Genomic DNA, 20,473 nt, shown 5'->3' with positions numbered 1-20,473 from the left:
CCCCCCTGCTGGGTCTCTAGCTCGGAGCTCTCGGCTTGCGGGGCTGTGTGCGTCCGTGGGGCGCTGCTGGGGCAAGTGACTCATGCAGGCTGAAAGAGGGCCGGTGCTGGGGCCAGATATGCCTCACCAGGGCATTGCTCTATGGGGCAGTGGTCACGTGGCCCCTTGGGGAACTGGCAGAGAAGATGCTAGCTGATTGAGACCCTGACCATCATAGGGGGTGCTTCTGTGCTGGAGCTGGGCGAATAATTAATCTCTCTTCGTTTGACTAATGGACTAGAAGAATCTTGCAAATTCATGGCATAAATTATGCATGGAATATTATTTGATGAACGCTGATCCCCCTGCTGCTCCTGGCCTGGCTTAGGTTAACTCCTTCCCTGCATGCCTCTCATCTAAGCAGACCTTAGGGCCCTGTTCTCGCTGCGGATATACACACTGGTCTGATGGGAGGACCGGTGAGTGCCCCTCCTGACAGGCGTGGATAATATGAATGGCAGGGGTGAATACGCCATCGTCTGTGCCTGTGTGTTCTGACTCGGACGCTGCAGATAGTCTGACTAACACACATCTACACTTCTGGGAAGATCGATGCTCTGGAGGTTGATTTAGTGGGTCTGGTAAAGACCTGCTAAATCGAAAGCTAAAGGAGCTCCCATCGACCCTCGAACTCCTCATAGCTGTGAGGAGAAAGGGAAGTTGCCAGGGGAGCGAAGAGAAGTGGCCCTCCCGCTGTGGGGCCACCCCAGAAAGAGGACGCAAGATCCAGCGACGCCAGCTACGCACGTCTCATAGCTGGCCTTGCGTATCTTGCAGGGATGTACCATCAGGGGAGAGAAAGCTGCTGTGGGTCTGGCTCATTGTGATGCTGAGGGCTGGAATTTGCCGGCAGCTGGGGGCTGAGAGGCGTCTGGTGCCTGACTGGAAAATCATTTTTTTCCCCTAGTTTTCAACACAGTATAAAAAAATGCCCCAAACTCTGGTGTTTCCTTGGCAGAGGACAAGAAACGGCTCCCTGTGTGAGCTACCTGCAGCAAGGAACCCTGCTGCTGTTCATAGAGCCGTAGACACGCAGCGCTGGAAGGGAGCAGAAGTCCCCTTGCCAGCTCCCTCTCCCTACAATACAGCACCCCTAGAATGTGCGTCTCTAGGGCATCAGCCTGCAGCTCCAGCGACCGGCTGGCTCGGGGGCTGGGTTATGCCTCTGGTGAAAGGGTCTGTGAGGGGCAGGTGGCTTGGCCAGTCAGATGGGACCTAGTCTTGCCATTTGCTCAACTGGGCCACTGTTCTTGTGGATGAAGGGTAAAATCTGTGCTGATTGGAGGCCCCCCCCAGCCCCCTCAGGGCTAGTTCTGCCCCCCTCCTCCCATTTCCCTCTCTGGAGAAGTGGATCCCAAACGTCTATTCTGAAATCGGTTCCCTGTGTGTGCGAGACCCGGAGCCCAATGCTCCGCCGGGCGTGCCTCTGCACTCTGGCAGTGTAAATAGGAACGAGGCTCCACGTGTGATCTGTCACCAGTGCACCGGCTGTGCAAAATGCTGCGGGTGTGGTGGAGCTTTACAGCCGCGCTTGACTGGTGGCAGTGACTGCGCCCAGTGCGGGGCAACAAATTGTCTTCCCCCGTCCTTTGCACGAATGGTGCATTCCCCCCGCCGGTCCCTGGCATCCCACCTCTGGCTAAAGGGGAGAATTTCATTCTGTACCTTGAGGCAACCCCCTGCAATTGCTACACCCCCTCGGTGTGGGGCTGCATCGGCTTACACCCAGCGACACGCGTCAGTCGCCACGTGCCCCCGCTGTGTAGAAACAGGGTTGCACCCCCCCCCATCCCCGTGGGGTGTATTTACCCTGGAGCTAGGCAGTTACCCATCGCTGCTGCTGCATGTTCACTTGGTTTTTCCTACCCAAGTGTGGCCTCGGGCTCTGTGTATGTCCAGCAAATAGCCCCTGTGTTCGGACTGGGACGCTGTCAAGCTGTGATTACGGCTGCCCGAGAGCAGGAACATGCTGGGAGGGGAGGAGCAAAGTGCAGGGGGAAGCTAAACGCGGCCACGAGGAGCTAATGGAACCTTGTTTTCCCCCTCCCCCTCACTCCTGCCCATTGCGTGTCCCTGCCACTAATTCCAGGCCTGGATTTTCCGCGGGAGGATGCTTCGCCGAACTACCAGTTTGGTGACTCTGATGCTGCCACGCTGATTGTGGGGCAGCCCCAGAAGCGCGGGCAATCCTGCCGGCCGGAGCGTGGCCAGCGGCGGCCGCATTCCATGAGCGGCCCGGGTAGGGTTCTGGCGACGCCTGTCCCAGCGGGAGCGTAATGGGCACAGCGCAGCCGGCGTGGGAACTGGAGGTTGGAGCTGGGTCTTGGTTCTGGGGCATGCCGGAGCCCCCCGGGGTGAGGGAGGTGCCCTGTTCTGGCTCCCCTAGTTGCATTCACCCTCCTTGTCCCCCTCGTTCCAGGGCTGTGCCCCCAGAGTAACGCCCCTGCCCTCTTCCTCTCTCTGCTTGCCCAGGAATGGAGCCCGCCACCACCACCAAGAGCAACCACTGCCTGGACGCAGCCAAAGCCTGCAACCTGAACGACAACTGCAAGCGGCTCCGCTCGGCCTACATCTCCACCTGCAGCAAGGAGATCTCGGCCACCGAGCACTGCAACCGCCGCAAGTGCCACAAGGCCCTGCGCCAGTTCTTCGACCGGGTGCCCAGCGAATACACCTACCGCCTGCTCTTCTGCGCCTGCAAGGACCAGGCCTGCGCCGAGCGCCGCCGGCAGACCATCGTCCCCAGCTGCTCCTATGAGGACAAGGAGAAACCCAACTGCCTGGACCTGCGGAACACGTGCCGGACGGACCATCTCTGCCGGTAAGACCCGTCCCCCCGCCGGGCCCACGGCCAGCGTTGTTCTTGGTTTTCCGTCTGCATAGCAGGGTGGGGAGATCGGCCCTGGGGCATTCCATGCGGATCCTCCTGGGGCATTCCATGCGGATCCGGGTAGGGTCCCACAAAATCCCGCACCCACCTTGGGCATAGGGGATGTTGTGTTGGAGTGTGGAGGCAGGCCCACAACAGTCACATGCGACGTCAAGACAATGATGCAGGGCTTGTGTGGCTCCCGTGGAGTGCCGGGGTGTGTGGCGGGTCTGACTATGTGTTTGCAGTGGTCTCTTCAGCGCGATGCTCGGGCAGAGCCGGCTGGCCGGCTGGACTTATCCTGGTAGTGGTGGTTTGGCCACTTTCTGGCTCTGTGTTGCATTTGGCTGGTTGGTTCTCTCCTGGGTTTAAGTCCTGGATCAAATCGGGTACATCCACAACGTTCTTTCAAATCCACAAAAAGCGTGTCTACACAGCAGGCCGTTATTTCAAAATCACGTTGAGCTGGTGGACTTCTTCCTCTGACTCCTGTAACCCTCATTTCACGAGGAGGAAGGGAAGTCGGAGGAAGAGCGCTCGTCCTTCGACTTCCTACTGTGTGGCCAGCGCCAAAAGCCGAGTGACGCTATTTTCATGTCCGCTAACGCAACTGACGTTGCTGCAGTTGCGTCGCTTAACTCGACGTTAGCCCGCAGTGTAGACGTGCCCATTGTGTGCTGGTGTGAAATGGTGAGTCCAGGGACCTGGTGGGCCTCTCGATCATGGAGGTGCAACTCCAGCATGTTGATGGAGCGGTACTGCTTCCCCCCCCACAGAGGATGAGCCAGTTGTTTCGAACGTGCTAGTTTTGACATGCAGCTTGCATGTGTCACACGAGGCTTCTTGTGGTGTAGCCCAGCTGCAGTGCTAGGAGGACCCTGTGCCAAGGTATAGTGACTGGGGTAAGCTGGTTGCCTGCCCGTTCTACCTGCGGGCGGGGTGGTCCGTCATACTGGGCGGAGATGTCCCTGCTGCTCGGATCCCTTCCTCTGTCTGTTGGCGTGTGCCGTCTGTCGGCCGAGCCCACCCCTGCCTAACTTCTCTATCCACTTTTCTCGTCACCATCACATCATCCGGACTTCCACGGGAAAGGGCCACCACACTGCTTAGGAACCTGTCTTTAGTCTTTGTCTTGTGGAACGAGGTGTACCGGTAGTTCGGAATAGGAATCCTAGTTCGAACTACCTAGTTCGAGCCCCGTGTAGCCGCGCTGCACGGGGTTCGAACCAGCGGGGTTTTAAAAATGGCGGCTCCCCGCTTATGCAAATGAAGCCCGGGAAATTCAAATCCCGGGCTTCATTTGCAAGTGCGGTATGCCTACATTACCCTCCTAGTTCGAACTAGCGGGGTAGTGTAGACATACCCTCTGTCTTAGAGACTAACAATATATAGGGTCACGAGCTTTCGTGGGTAAAACCTGCTTCATCAGATACATCTGTTCGCCTTTACAGTGCCACAGGACTCTTGTTAGTTTTGCCGACACAGACTAACACGGCGACCCCTCTCAGACTGGAAATCAGGGAGAGACCATTTCCCGACCCTCCCTCCCCCTAGTTTTCCTCCTTGTTTTTTATTTAACCAGCCCTGCTCACAAGCCATGGCAAAGTACAGTCAAGACTGTAGTGGTTCAGGTCATGGCGTGGGAGTCACAAGGCTTGGGTTCTATTCACCAGCTGAGTTACTGACCTGCTGTGACACTGCTGGGTCTCCCGTTTGCTGGGACTCAAATCCCTGCTTTGGTTTGCAGCTGTGAAGCTGTTTAAAAGCAGAGGCCGGTGCAACCCACCACCCGTGCGGCGTTTCCTGAGGGATGAAGGCGGAAAAACCAAAGAGAGCTGGCGAGGAGCTCTTGTTCCTGGCGCCCCACATGGAAATGACTCTGGCAACTCCTTTGGCGGAGTTTTGCGTGGGAGTAGGGCGGGGCGTTTGTGCACATCTGTGTCTGCGCACATGAGGTCATCGTTCATGAAACATCCATCTTTAATTCCTGGCGAGGGCCAGACAATCCTGGAGGGCTGGCAAGAAGAGAAGAGCTTTGTTTTGTGAAAAACGTGCAGGATATCGGCATTGGGTTTGGTTCCCCGTAAGGACAACACCGCTGCCTTTGGGAACTTGCCAGGGAAAACCAGAGGGCACAACTTGAACTAAGCTACGCAACTTCAGCGACGTCAAGCTGCGTGGCTGAAGTCGCAATAGCTGAATGCGGCTTTTGGCGCTGTCTATGCAGCAGGAAGTCGAAGGACGAGTGCTCTTCCTTCGACTTCCCTTGTTCCTCATGGAATGAGGGTTGCAGGAGTCGGAGTAAGAAGTCCTCCTGCTCAACGTTATTTCGAAATAACGCCCTCGCTGTGTATTACGCACTCTTTGTTATTTCGGAATAATGTCAGTTATTCCGAATAACACTGCAGTGTAAGAGAAACACAACTATGCAGCCAAAAAAGTGCCCCCCGTCCACAGTAAATTTCAGAGCCTGAGTTAACTGACTCAGGCTAGCAGAGCCTGTGTGCGGGGCTTACACTAGCCATGTAGGCATTCCCACTTGGGGTGCAACCTGGCCTCCAAGACCTGCCCCCTTCCAGAGCCAGCCCAAACCTGAATGTCTACACTGTGATTTTTATCCTAGCTGTGTGAACCTAGACTCGTTGACCTAGATTTGTTTTAGCTACATAGATGCAGAAAACCAATGTGGCCAGGGAATTCAATGGAGAGTTCATGCTGTCCATGGTCTGGTACTCTAACCACTGGGCCATACAGCTGGTCTCTCAGGGCCTGGCTCTATACAACATCTCCAACAGGAAGGACCCGCAGTATAGAATAGCCTGGGGGTCAGGGTGCTTACTTGAGAAGGTGTAGGCTAAAGTTGCCTCTAAACGTTTTCCATTGATGTGCGGAATAATTTTTTATGTGCACGCAAGCGTGTGCAAATGTGTGCCAATAGAAGGAACAAAAACCCCAGATGTGGGTGCTCTGCTAATCCGCTGCATGGCATTGGAATGTCCCCTGAGCGGACTCACAAGCATACAGCTTACAGGGAACACCGGTGGAGACGCAGGGATATGTCCCTACTCCAGATCAGGCAGACCCAAGACCTGAACCGGGGTTCCCACATCTTAGGGATGTGCCCTCATCACTGGAGTTCTCCTGTTCTCTTGTTTCAGACTGGAATTCCATCCTGGGCCCAGGAAACCTTCTGAGGAAAAATGTTGTTGAACCTGACGTTTCAGTTTTGACAAGTCGGGATGGAAAATCCCGTTTAAAATGTTAACCGGTTAAACAATAGCTGGAGTTGGTTAACTGGCCTGCCGTGTCGCGCCGTGGGCGGGGGGCCATGGGCGCAACCCCCCGCCGGTGATGCGACGTGGTCTGCTTCAGCTTGGTCAGGTGCCAGTTAATCAGTTACCTGGTATGCATGCTAATAAGGCAATACTTACTGGGTAACTGGTTAACCCTTTACATCCCTATTTCCAACAGCAAGTGATGTTGAAAAAATCCCGACCTGTTCTACTTCCCAAGCTCCTCACTCCCAATCAGCGGTACCCCGGTGATTCCTGTCCTCCCTCAGCTCTGCCAATGACCCTCAATCTGGCCCTGCCCAGCCCCGTACCTCGCTCTTCTCTCCCGGGAGCCAGGCTTGCACGGGGGCCCAGCTGTGGATTTGCTGATATTAGTTCCCTACCGAGGGCTCATGCCCCTGGTGCCTTCCTCGGCCCAGTCCGAGCCGGGGCCCTGTCGGTGCTGAGAGATGTTCTGTGAGGCCAGCCGCCATGGCGGTGTCTCACAATCAATGTCAGCAGCGAGTCCCTGGGGGGTTTCCGACCGGCTCTGGCGCTTCTCTGCTTCGGGGGTAAAATCCCAACCACCGTTGCTGGGATCAGGGGGTTGTTACCGAACGTTATGAAGGAATTGGGGGGTCAGTGGTTTTTTGGGGGCGGGATTATTGTCATTGGGGCTTAGAAGCGGGTGTCCCGGTGGGAAGCATCTGTCTCGCTGTTGTGACGATGTAGATGGCAGCCCAGCCATGCCAACTGGGCACAAACCGAGCGGCGCTAGTGTGGGACTCGGCAGGTGTGGCTGACATGACGTGAAGGGCCCTTTGGGGTGTGCGCAGGCTGGGACAACGTGAGGGCTGTGCCATGGAGGCAGCGTGGCGGGTGGGTGTGACCATTGGGGAGCTGAGTGGGTTTGGCCCGTGCGCTCTTGTTGCGTTGGGGTTGGGGGGGGCGGTGTCATCCAGGATCAGAGAGAGGAAAATCTTGACTGATGTTACCAGGGCCCACGGACGAGCTGGAGAAGGAAAAACATCATTAGCGATGGACTTGTCTCAGTGTATCTGAGTCTCCGGCTGCCCCTGTCTATGCGACTTTGTCTGTCTGTCTGTCTGCAGTGTTTGAGTACAACACCATCCCTGCAGAAGGGCTGGGAACCTGCTGTTCCTATTGGAACCTGCACCCAGCCCCCCCCCTTCTTCCTTGTCTCTCTCAGCTGTGGGAAAGGCACTGGCTTATCAAGCTAAATCGTGAGCATCCTGGAATCTATCAGAGCTGCTCAAATAAGGTCCCTGCTCCCCTAAGGGTGTCACTTCATGGCCAATGATGGCGCAGGGTAGTGTGGAGCCGGGGAGAGCAGATTCCTTCCTTCCTAGGGATACCACTTCTAGTTCCCTATATGCAGTGCCCTGGGCAGAATCAATGTCAGCACATATAGAGTGTGTCTACGCTGCAATGAAACACCTGTGGGTGGCCCATTCCCAGAATCCTAAGCCTGGAAGAGACCTCATTGAATCCAGCCCCCTGCCCAACGCAGGACCAACCCCAATTCAATCATCCCAGCCAGGGCTTTGTCAAGCCGGGACTTCAAAACCTCTAGGGATGAAGATTCCACCCCCTCCTTTGGGAACCCATCCCAGCGCTTCCCCACCCTCCTAGGGAAAGAGTTTTTCCTCATATCCAACCTAGACCTCCTCCACTGCAACTTGAGACCATCACTCCTCGTTCTGCCAATACTGAGAACAGCCTCTCTCCATCCTCTTTGGAACCCCCTTTCAGGGAGTTGAAGGCTGCTCTCAAATCCCCCCTCGCTCTTCTCTTCTGTAGAAACAAGCCCAAATCCCTCAGCCTCTCCTTGTAGGTCATGTGCTCCAGCCCCGTCATCATTTTCTTGGCCCTCCATTGGACCCTCTCCAATGCGGCCAGGTCCTTTCTGTAATGGGGTCCCAGAATTAGACACACTACTCCAGATGTGGAGACATTTCGGCTGCCTCGGGCTGTGGGGCTGTGAAATTGCAGTACGGATGTCTGGGCTTTGGGTCCCTCCCTCCTTGTGGCATCCTGGAGCCCGGTCTACAAGTCCAAGGCAGCTGATAGGGGCCAGTCATGGGTGTGTTATTGCTGTGTAGACATGCCTCTAGATGGGAGCTGGGGCGGTCCAAGCTCCTTCAGTGACCAGGGCTTGGGTCAATTGTGCAGATGTGTATCCACATGTGCCTGGGCTTGCACTGAATGAAGAAGGTCCCGTGCGAGGGTTGTGAACAGTTCACGCAATGGCTTGATGTGGGCAGCTCCGATGTTGCTTTGGCTGCTACAGATTCATGCCCAAGACGTAGCTGGAATGGATGAGCCGGCTGGTGATCACTCCAGCTGCAAAGCTCTTCTCGGGCCTCAATATAGGGGGCACCAGTTGAGAAACACCAGCACTAACTGGTAAGGTCAGACCCAGTGTCCCTGTCCAGCTCTGCAAAGCCTCATCCAGTCTTGGCAATGGAACGAGCTGGCATCCAACCTGAATCAGGCTCCGGTGAGCGATGGACGGGCAGGGCTCAGACACACAATCTGCCCTGACCTTCTGTCCGAGAAGGCTGGACCAGACCTGGTTTTGAGAGATGAGAATATCAGCTTCGCGTAGCTGCTATTGGCATGTGCTGAATGCATTGGGGGGGGGGGGGGGACACAGGGAGAAGCTGCTTTGCCAGCACATACTCCCCTGGGAACCTATTGGGATTGAATAAGATTCTTATCTGAATGGACTCTCCCGAGTCGCTTTCAATCCGTGGAGGATTAGAGCCTGGAGAGGCTGGGGAGATTCCCAGCATAAAAACGACGGCCCTCCCAAATTCACAGCCATGCAAAATGTGCCACGGACTGTGAAATCTGGCATCCTGCCTTGGAATCTGGCCTTTTGTTTCCTTATACCGATTGCACGGGGGGAGGGAGGGGAGGACGAGTATTTCTCAAAATGGGGGCCTGACCCAGAAAGGAGCAGGATCCTATGCAGAGCTGTGACTGTTTAACCAGTTCACTTGTAAGCCTCACTCTTAATGGGCAAAGCTTCCTGGTTACGGTTAACCGGTGGGGGCTGGGGCAGGTCCCTGCCTGCAGAGAGCAGGGGGTTGCTGTAGCCCTACGGGGGCCCACTGCAGACAGGGGCTGCTTCAGCCCAGCAGGTATAACTCCATGCTGGAGCGACCCCTCTGTCTACTCCTCCTCTAATCAGTTAACCGCTTAACCAATTAAATGGGATTTTACATCCCTAATCACAAGGTGGTTTCAGGAGGGTCACGGTATTTCCACCCTGACTTCTGTGCTGCCTTCAGAGCCGGGCAACTGGAGCTCGGTGGCTGTAATGTTGGCCAGGTGCCCAGCTCTGAAGGCAGCGCCCGGCCAGCAGCAGTGCAGACATCCGGGTGGCAATACCATGCCCATGTCGCCCTGACTTCTGTGCTGCTGTTTCCAGCTCTGGCTGGCTGGAGAGTGTTGGCTGCTGAGTACAGGCCAGCGCTTCAGGCAGCAGTGCAGAAATAAAGGTGACAACACCATACGAGGCCATCCTGACCAGCACTGCTGCTGGCAGCTGCTCTGCCTTCAGAGCTGGATTCCTGGCCAGCAGCTGCTGCTCTCCTGCCTCCCGGCTCTGAAGGCAGCACCACTGCCAAAAGCTGTGCGGAAATAAGGGTAGCAATACTGCCACCCCCATATAATAACCTTGCAACAACCCCTGCACACAAACACATACACACAACTCCTTTACGGGTCAGGGTCTCTACAATGACAACATGACCTATGAAGCCAGGCTTCATGAACTGGGCTTGTTTAGTTTGGAAAAAAGAAGATTAAGGGGGGACATGATAGCGGTTTTCAAATATCTAAAAGGGTGTCACAAGGAGGAAGGAGAAAATTTGTTCCTCTTGGTTTCTGAGGACAGGACAAGAAGTAATGGGCTTAAAGTGCAGCAGGGGAGGTTTAGATTGGACATTAGGAAAAAATTCCTAACTGTCAGGGTGGTCAAATATTGGAATAAATTGCCAAGGGAGGTGGTGGAATCTCCCTCTCTGGAGATATTTAAGAACAGGTTAGATAGACATCTGTCAGGGATGGTGTAGACGGAGCTTGGTCCTGCCTTGAGGGTGGGGGGCTGGACTCGATGACCTCTTGAGTTCCCTTCCAGTCCTATGATTCTATGATTCTATGATTCTATGATTCTGACGTTTCAGATTTAAACAGCTGAACTCAGGCAATTTACCATTTTTAAACGCCTATGACAGTGAAATTGGCCAACATGGACTGTGAATTTGGTAGGATTTTAATGATCTTTCTTTAATACCAGATGTCTCCTCGTTGGCTCCAGGCAACGTGTGCTGGCAAGCAAGCTCCACACTCGCTCTGGGACCCCAGAAAGAGCCTGATGTTGGTTTGTAGTTCGGTCTGTGGCCGGAAAGGTGTCTCCAAGACGCTGTGTGTTTATAAATAAGCCTTGGCTGGGAGCCACCTCCCAGGCTCCAATTCAACCTCAGCAGGCTGGGAATGTGTATAAATAGTGTGCCGGCTTTGCCTTGCTCACTTGTGTCTGTCTCAATTGGGCTGCAGCCTTGGGCAGCCGTTATCAGATCCGGCACTACCCCTCCCAGCACCGCGGTGCGAGAGAGTCGCGCTCCAGAAATTCTGCTGCAGTAACAAACTCCCCTAACTTTCTTTGGAGGAGGCCAATCGTGTTGTTCCTCAGGACCAGCAGGCGTAACTTTTCTTAGACCCTCCGTGGCTAGCACTGAGGTATTGCTGCAGTGGCCAGATATTTATGCTATAGGTTGAACCTCTCTAGTCCGGCACTCTCAGGACCTGTCCAATGCTGAACCAGAGAATTTGCCGAACCACGGGAGGTCTATACTGTCCAGCAGCATTATCAGCACTACCACTGCTTGCTGTACTGTTAGAAGACATTTCGGGGTAAATTAGAGCTAAATAACAGCACAGAACATTGAGAGCCAGGCCTGGTGGCTGTCAACAAACTTTATGGGACTGCGGGAAATTTGGTCACACTCATGATAAATGGACATCCGGCGAACTAAAATCATGCCACGTGAAGGTAAATGCAAAGTCCTCCGCTTAGGGAGGAACAATCAGTTTCACACATACAGAATGGGAAGTGACTGTCTAGGAAGGAGAACTGCAGAAAGGGATCTAGGGATCATTCCATGAGGAGTACAGCTAGTTTGGATTAGAAGCCTAATCCGAACTAGCTACTCCATGCCGCGTGTAGCCGCGCGACACGGGGTTTGAACTAGCCGTCATTTAAAAATGGCGCTGGCCGGCTACATGCAAATGAAGCCTGGGAAATTCAAATCCCGGGCTTCATTTGCAATTGCGGATGACTACATTACCCCCGCTAGTTCGAACTAGCGGGGTAGTGTAGACATACCCTGAGAGGGGACATTAGAGTTTTTGAGTACCTAAAATGGCGCTATGTGGAGGAGGGAGAAAAATCATTCCCCTAACCTCTGAGGATAGGACAAGAAGCAATGGGCTGAAATTGCAGCAAAGGAGGTTTGGGTTGGACATTAGGAAGAACTTCCTAACCGTCGGGTGGTTCAACACTGGAATAAATTGCCTGGGGAGGTTGTGGAATCTCCGTCATGGACATATTTAAGAGAAGGTTGGATAGACACCTCTCAGGGAAGATCTAGATCAGGGTGGCCAACCCATTCAACAAAAAGAGCCGAAACAGAAAAAATGCAAAGAGTTGCCCCAGAATTGTCGAGCACAAAAAAAAAAAAAAAGAGGCTGCCCCTTTAAGAAACAAACTTAGGCTGACATCTTGGGCGCCATTTTGAATCGCTGCCCCAGTGAGCACAGGGGAGCCAGGGTCCAGGAGTGGGGGAGCCTGAGGGTTATGGGAGTGGGGATCATTGGGGGGGTGTGCAGGAGCAGCCTCGCGAGCCGCACTTATAGGGGAGAAGAGCTGCATACAGCTCATGAGCCGCGGGTTGGCCACCCCTGATCTAGATGGTGCTTGGTCCTGCCGTGAAGGCAGGGGACTGGACCTGATGACCCCTCGAGGTCCCTTCCAGTTCTCATGTTCTAGGATTCTGTGATTTTTTTAAGGTGACCAACTCACCTGGTTTTTCAGCCCATGCTGAGCACTGACCCTCAGAAAAGCAGGCCTCTTTCAGCTGTTTCCAGGTAGGCTCCTCAAGTCTGTCATGGACAGCTGCAGGTCAAGATTCATCCCAGGCTTGGAGGAACTTTCTTCTAGGCTAAGGACAAAGAGGGGAGTTCTTGCTCCAAGATCCATCCAGTCTTTGGCCTCTGAAAATGTCCACTAAAACAGCCATGCAAATGTTTGGCTTTGTGACTTGGCCAATTGGAATTGGCCTGGCTGACACCTACGAATTCATCTCATAGGCAACCCAACTGTGATGAGTCGGTGGGTCTCAGCCAGGCCAGTTCTGATTGGACAAGTTACAGCTGGCCTGGGCTAGATTCCAGCTGGCAGCCTTGAGGTCTCGGTTTCAAAGGTCACTTGGGATGAATAGCTCTGATGAGCGAGAATCAAAATTCAGAGATAAGTGATTCAAAATGGCAAGTGAGAGAGTCCTACATACAGGCTGGCTCAGAGCATGAATTCAAGTAAACCAGCCCCCAGGAGCTGAAAAGCTGTGAACCCAGTGCCACCTGGGAAGCATGAGAGATGGAGAGAACAGGGCTCTATTCAGAACTCTGGTTTCATCTTCCACTGCCCATCGGGTCTGTGTAGACAGCTGGAATCGGTGTCAGTCCCATCTTCCACCCCCGGTCCGGCTGCCAAAGGTCAGCTCTGCGGTTTGCCATAGGGATTCTGACACCCCTGCCCATTGTAACGAATGGAAGTTGTGAGTTTGAATCCCTTAGCCAGCTCTGAAAAATCTCAGTCCAGCCAGGTCTACACTGGTTCTCAACCCCAATTATGTAAAATATGTAGCTGGAGTCGGCTTACCTTGGTGCCATCTTCATATAGGGAGGCTGATGGGAGCAAATGCCCCCATCGGCTTACGTTACTCCTTGTGATTGCCAGGAGTACCGGCACCAATCGGAGCCACCCTCAGCATTTGATTTAGCGGGTCTTAACAAGACCCGCTAAATCGAATGCCAGAAGATCGATTTCTGGCGCAGTAAGTATAGACGTGGCCTTGGGTCCCCATCCCCTGGGAACAGGCTGGGTTTCAGTGCAACATGTGGTCCCCCTCCCTGCAAGGAGGGGAGCTTGCAGGCTGTCCGGGGTTGTGAAGGAAAAGGCAGGCTGTTTGCTGCGGTCTGTGTAAGGCAATGAAGCGTGTGAAAATCTGTGCTAGTTGCAGGAGCGTACAAGAGTAGATTACAGACACAAGCTGTGACAACGAGCCGGCTATGGACACCGCTCTGGCTACCCCACGGTTTCTGCGTATTCACGGAGGGTTTGGTGCACAGCTGCCAGCTGGAATGCAGCTGCCTGGAACTGTAGCGGGAGCTGTTCAAGACCCATTGCTACCAAAGAGGGAATGCATCATGCCTGCAGCATGGGTGGCCAGGAGCTCCAGGCTGTCTGACATGAGAGGCCATCTCTGTTCAGGAAAGACCCAGGACCGTGGCTGCTGGGCAGGCTTGAAGGGCATTGGCAGAATTGAACGCAGACCCCAGAAAGCGCTGTGTTCAGGCCTGAGGGCAGAGCATGGAGGAGTCATACTGAGGATGGCAGAGAGTTCTGGGGTTCAGGATTGAGACCCATTGGTAGAGTATACCTTAGGAGCTTGGAAGGGGAGTAGCCAAGGATTGCAAAGCGCAAGCAGAGGTCAGGTAAACACATCTAGGAAGATTAAGGCCAGGTCTGCATTCAGGGACAAAGTCTACTTCAGATACCCAACTCCACCTGCATGACTAGCATAGCTGTAGTTGACGTACCTTAGGTTGAATTTCCATGGCGTCTCCGCTGCAGGAAGCCGACAGGAGAAACTCTCCCATTGACTTCCCTTACTCCTAATGACCTGGTGGAGTACTGGAGTTGACAGGGGTGCCATCTGTGCTCAATTTAGCATGTCCTTACTAGACCCACTAAATCGAACCCCGGGAGATCGATTTCTGCAGCGTTGAGTGGAGACAAGGCCTCTGCCAAGAGGACCATGGGTCTGATTCAGTACAGCAATTTTGACATTCCTGAATTCCTGTTTTCCCCTTATGAAGCTTGGGGCAGGCAGGATGGCTAACCCTGTGGGAATAAGAATGTTCTTGGAGAAGTAACGTTTGCAGAAATCAATAGCTGGTATATATATTTTTTCTGATTCTGCTCCCCTGCCCCCAGATGGAAAGCGCTTTTTTTGTTCTTCTTCTTTTTTTTTTAGTTCCTTTGTTTACTGGATGTTGGTGGCGTATTCTCAGCCAGACAATCATTCTGGAGATTTCACTGCTTTTCAATGCTGCTCTCCAATTGCACGGGCTGGCTTTTAAATGGTCGTCAGGCATTGGCCTCTGTCCCATCAATAGTCATAAAGTTGGAGAGATAAAAGCCATCAGTTTTCCATTACAGCTGAAAGCAATACTGTGGATAGCTATTTTCTGAATGCTGGCAATAGAGGTATTTTAACGATCAGGCCACAGCCTGGCATGCAGGGCTGCAGCTCGTATAAACGGCCTGGAGGGTATGAGAGGAGGTGGTGAAATGAGCAACGTGCTGCTTGCACTTTGCCTCCAGTCTCTGCTACTGTTGCTCCCTTGTGGGCTGGATTGTTCTGACCTGGAGACCCCCGATGTGTTTTGCAGGCTGCCCCGAATGGGCAAGGGTAAGATTAGAAAAGTGCAAGCAGTAAAGGGCAAATGTGGTGGCCAAGAGGACAGGACCTAAAGCCAATAGCACCTTCACCTCTGCACCGGGGAAGCCAACGAAATGCTCCCGGAGGGCTAGGGATGCTGTTCCTTCCCACTGTGGCGTGATCAGCGATTCCCCTGACTTCGACCACCAGAGGCCATGCCAGCTGACGCAGACCTTGTGCAGGCATCTGACTGTTCCTCCATGCCTTGGCCCTCCACAGTTGCATTAGGCTACACGCTCTGCCTTTCTGCTAGTCCAGAATCTCTTCCAACAGCGGAGCTTCTGCGAAGCAAAGCTGATCTCGGACGGGGTTCCCTAAACTTTTTCAGAGGCAAAGCCCGTACAGGGGCCTGAAAATTTGGCAGAGCCCTTAAGATATTGTGATTTTTTAAAAAAAAAAATCAATACATACCTGTTGGGATACGTAAAAATGAATAAGGGTCTGGGATAGTGGTAAGGAATCAGCCACAGTGGGCATTGACCTTTAAACATGTTTTTCCCCTTTGTCCCGGCAGTCTTGAAAGATGGTTGCACTGAGCTGTGTCTTGTTTTGTCTTCGCACTTGTTCTGTAAAAACACATTCAGAGTCAGACTTCTGTCCCCCTCCGTATAAGCTGCCGATGAAGACGCCATGTAATGCTGATTTAAAACCCAGCAAACAACAAATAGGAGTGGGTAGAATTGTTTTCATCACCTGCTTATTAATATTCATTGTATGGGCATTCATGTTACTCGATAAGGGTATGTCTACACTTGCACCCTATTTCGAAATAGGGATGCAAATGCAGCAATTCGAAATTGCAAATGAAACCAGGATTTAAATATCCTGCGCTTCATTTGCATAATCACATTCTGGCGCTGTTTCGAGATAGCACTATTTCGAATTAAGAGATGCTGTGTAGACGTGGTTATTTTGAGAGAAAACCCTTACAGTATTCCTCGTACAATGAGGTTTAACAGTTATTTCGAGAGAAGGGTTTTCTCTCGAAATAATCGCGTCTACACAGCGTCTGTTAATTCGAAATAGTGCTAACTCGAAATAGTGCCATAATGCGATTATGCAAATGAAACGCGGGATATTTAGATCCCGGCTTCATTTGCAATTTTGAATTGCTGCATTTGCATCCCTATTTCAAAATAGGGTGCAAGTGTAGACATACCCTAAGGCAGCGGTTCCCAATCTTTTTGATACTGGGGACCAGTAAACGCATTCACAAACTTTTGGAGGACCAGTAACATTTATTTGCATATTTGCATATTCATTAAGGAAATGATGACTATGCAAATAAATCATGTCTCTGGCCCTACCTGTCCAGCGGGTTGTCTGCCCCCCTCCTGGCCCCAGTCCCAGCTGCTTTATCGGCCGGTGTCGGCTCCCCCGGCTGTGTCCGGCGCCGGGCATTCTGCGTCAGTGCACACAGCACCTGGACTTCTCCCTGGGTCCTAGTGCCTGCCAGATCTAGCCCCGCCACCCGGAAGCATGGCCGGCAGGGATGCTGCCGCGGCGGGCTCTCTCCCAAGAGGGCCGCGTCGCCACCCTCAGCAGTACAGGGCGCTGCTACCCCATCACACAAATTAACAGGATTGTGTGCGATAAGTTTTCTAAGGACCGGTATTTTTTTTTCTAAGGACTGGGCCGTGGACCAAACTTTGGGAAAAGCTGCCCTAAGGTTTTAGGGAAAGTTGCGAGATAGACGTGTGAATTAACATACTAAAATAGACAAAAGGGTGTAATTGGTGCCAAATTGATGCCACTCGGAACGTTATGTTGGGGGCCCGAGGTTAACGTGGGTGGGCAATAAAGCAGTTCCGTTTACCTTCTCCACTCTGGATCTCCTGTTTCTTCTCGAACAATTCCAAAATAAATAGACAAAGTTGGAATTCTATTTTTATTTCTTGTCAATGCTTTTTTCTTTTCCAAGAAAACGATCAGAAAATTAGTTACAAAATAACAGGGTCTTAAAACTGTCATTAATATTTTTTTGTAGACCCCGTGGGCCCATTGTGTGGAGCACTTGGAAACCCTCCTCTAGGGTTAATACGCTAACTCTTGTGACCAGATACTTGGCTTTAAGTGCTGGCCAGGACACAGGTGAAGTGAGTTGCACCGTCTCAGCGTATTCCCTAAATAGACATTGTTCAGTGCCCTTGCCGCTTTGTGCTCCGTCTCATTGCAACTCTATTCTTCCTTCCCAGATGGTCGGATTCAAGATCTGGAATACAGGGAGGGGAGGTTGGAGAGCCCAGCTCTTTAGTTGCTTTAGTATGAATTCCTGCCACTCCTCACTTCTGAAAGTGTCCTGGAGCCCTGGACCTCTCCCATTCTCTGAGTGCTGAAGAGGGGGAAGAGGACGCATTGTGATTTGCAAGACTTTCTGTGCCAGGAAGCCTTCCCTTCTGCCACTGAGAATTCTGACAAACTCCTTGTGCTGTGTGTCTGATTGCAACGGACAGGTTTTAGCTCCCGGAATATAAAAGCCTTTTTCAAAACACTAACCTCAGCTAAGGGGAAAGGAAATGAGAGGGGGGAAAAAGAGCTGATTTCAGCAGCTGCAGCTTGCTGTATTTTTCATCTTGCATCAGCAAGTCAAGACCACAAATAATCTGGTCTTATATGCTTCACTGAGGCTGGTGCTTAAGATTTTCCCGTCCTCAACCAGATGAATTTCCGCAGCATCCAAAGACAGGGTGGCTTTTAATTCGTCTTTGGCTTCTTTCCCCTTTCCCAATCCTCTCTCCCAGAAACAATTGATTTATGGATGGGGAAATGGTGATAATTCTCTCTCTCTCTCACTCTCTCAATCTTTTCTAACCTGTGTCCCCAGCTTCGTACCCTTTGCTAGTACAAGCAAAATGTCATTTATAATGGATGTTTCCTTGATAAACAGCATCAGAGCAGCTCAACTTTTTCATTACACCATGTAATGAGCATGGCTCAGAGCTGCTGTTTAGCTGTCAAGATATTCCCCCAGAAAGAAGAAAAAGGGGGAAAATATGTACATGGATGCTCCTAGTGTTTTGAAAAAGAAAGATCGAAATGCCTAGGAGAGAGAGATGCATATCGCGAGATGGGAAGCTGCCATTCCTGCTGGCCGCCTCTTGGGGACTTTCTGGGCCATGGGATGGTTTAGTTTTATCTGAGCTTGACTGGAACTTATTGGGCTGTTTTCCTCCACCCAACTGATTGGGATGCTCATGTCTGCATGGTGAGGAGCAAGGGAACGTCCAATGGCTCTTTGTCATGCCACCAGCTCAGCGCTCGCTTATGGCTAGAAATTCCGGTTGCCAAATGTTAGCCATTTCCTGGTGGCAACTAAAGTTGGGGCCCTGGGCCTATGGCTTCATCAGTAGGGACCAGTAGAAACACACACTGGCGGCCCTAGTGACCTGGAGCTGTTGCCCCGGGCGACGTGCTGATGGGGGAGCGTTTGAATAGATTCAAGTGAACTTACCTCTGGCCGGGCGGGACGGAGGGCCCCCGGTAGAAGCCCTGTGGGGAGCAGATGGGGCAGGTTGTTCTATCAGAGGCTCGGGATGTCTGAAGTTGGTGGGGGTTGAAGGAGTGTGTGGGCGTGCGCTCACCCCCCCTTTTCAATCAAGGCCTCAGTGGGCGACTGTGAAGAAGGAATCCAAAGGGAGTCAGGCTGTTATCCAACCTGCCCTGTTGTACCCCTCGCAGCTTTAGATGGAGGAAGCTCTGACTGTCGCCTAGAATCTGTGTGTGGTCAAGAGATCCCCCTTTTCTCATTAGGGCCCCAGACTGAGGTTTGGGGGCCCCTGAAGGGACGGCTTCTTTTGGCATCACTCCCTGCCTAGTCAGCCTGAGATGCTTGCTTGTTTGAGACCTTCACCCTTTCTGTGAGCCTCACGCGACCTCTTAGCAGGAGTTGTCCCTGCCTCGCTGCAGATGGGTGGATAGAAAATATGGAGGAAGAGATTCTCCATTGCTTCTTGCGGTTCACTCCATGCCCAAGTAACCGGACCCAGCTTGGACTGGCATGGGTGACCCCATAAAATCATGCTCAATTTACATTTTCAGCTCACAGTCTGGTACTGTCAGAGTTGACAGCTTTGGAGAGGGGGAAAAAACCCACCCCTATTGCTCATCCACACAAGAGATGCAACGTGGCATATTTGCTCCATGCTATGCCCATTAAGGAGCAGAGCGGGTCACCTTCCATGGTGCACTGAGCCCTTGGCCTATCCACAGAGAGAGGCTGCAGAGATATTTTGCAATGCAGATGCCTGTCTGTGGAGAGCAGGATGGTGTCCGGCTGTACACACCCAACTGTCAAGTGGCAACAGTGTCACACCAGGAATGCCCTGGGCTGGGTATAAATTGGTGAGCTGGAGGGGGAAGGTTCTGCAGCCCCATCACACACCCCTGGCCAGCCAGTCTCACCTCTCTGATAAGACTTGTCCATGCTATATGGAAGATCGACGCCATCGCAGTACGATTTATCAGGTCTAGTGAAGACCCACTATATCAAACTCAGAAGGCGCCCTCTTCAGGTCCTGCTCCTCATAAGGAGTAAGGGAAGTCGATGGGATTGCGTGCTCCTGTTGACCGCCTGCTGAGTGGAGGGTGTAGAAAAGCAATTTAAGATACTTAGACTCCCGCTAACGTACCGGAAATTGTGCATCTTAAGTCGACTTTCCCCTTTAGTGTAGACCTGGCCATAGCAACCTAGGACTCTCCAGATCAGACCAGAGCTGGGCTCCATCTAGCCCATGATCCTGTCCTTGGTGGGGGCCGGCTCCTGCTGTCCCGAGTAAGGCGCGAAGAACCCTGGAGTGATGGACTAAACTGCCCCCAAGGAAAATTCTCCTTGGAACTCCCCAATAATAGTTGAATTACCTAAATGTGCCCTAGAAAAATGCAGCTTCTTCTTCCCACAGTGTACGGGCTGGTTGTTGGATATGACCTCCTTTGTAATGCTGAGGGGGGAAAATGAGAACCAAACGAAGAGGTGAAAAAGAGGAAGAACAGAGACCTCTCGCCTCCATCCTAATTCATTCCTTTGTGCTGGAGAGGTAGCTGCGCTAGTCAGAAAGATGATGATGATAAAAGACCTCAAATCTTCAGCAGAAACCAGATCAGCATTCAAAGAAAGTTTAAAGAAATCTTTCAGCTCAGTGGCTACTTTGCTCAAGGCTAACCACACTCTTAACACAGTAATAAGTCAATTCTCACTGAATAATTAAATAGAGAACCTTCATAAGTATTGACTTAATGTGACAGGCAGTCTATACTGACTCAGGGTTTGCTTATGTAAACACAATCTCCCGTTCAGCTTAGTTAGCAGTTCAATGAAATAGAACATTCCTTCAATTAAAATCAAATGATGTGTGCATTTAATTCTTTCCTTCTCTTACTGGGTAATAATAGGTTCTGAACATAGTCGAGTGGATAAGAAAATCTTTCAAGTGCACTTATCCGTGATGAATCAAAATGGAATGTCCTAAAAAATATGGGTG

At 52.1% G+C, this 20,473-nt stretch overlaps 1 protein-coding gene across 2 annotated transcripts in view; it reads left to right on the top strand.

Annotated features, from left to right (window-relative positions):
• GFRA2 (GDNF family receptor alpha 2) overlaps window positions 1-20,473 on the top strand; it is a 113,227-nt gene that overhangs the window by 49,433 nt on the left and 43,321 nt on the right. For both annotated transcript variants that reach the window (XM_089773765.1, XM_075910697.2), the window contains one exon: window positions 2,512-2,860. In XM_089773765.1, the coding sequence (XP_089629891.1) occupies window positions 2,512-2,860 (349 nt within the window). The remainder of the gene's footprint in view (window positions 1-2,511; window positions 2,861-20,473) is intronic.

The sequence above is a fragment of the Pelodiscus sinensis genome, chromosome 28 (genome assembly GCF_052426305.1).
Source record: "Pelodiscus sinensis isolate ZL-2025 chromosome 28, ASM5242630v1, whole genome shotgun sequence".
In the NCBI taxonomy this organism is placed as follows: Eukaryota; Metazoa; Chordata; order Testudines; family Trionychidae; genus Pelodiscus; species Pelodiscus sinensis.
This window is presented reverse-complemented; position numbering and strand designations above follow the sequence as displayed.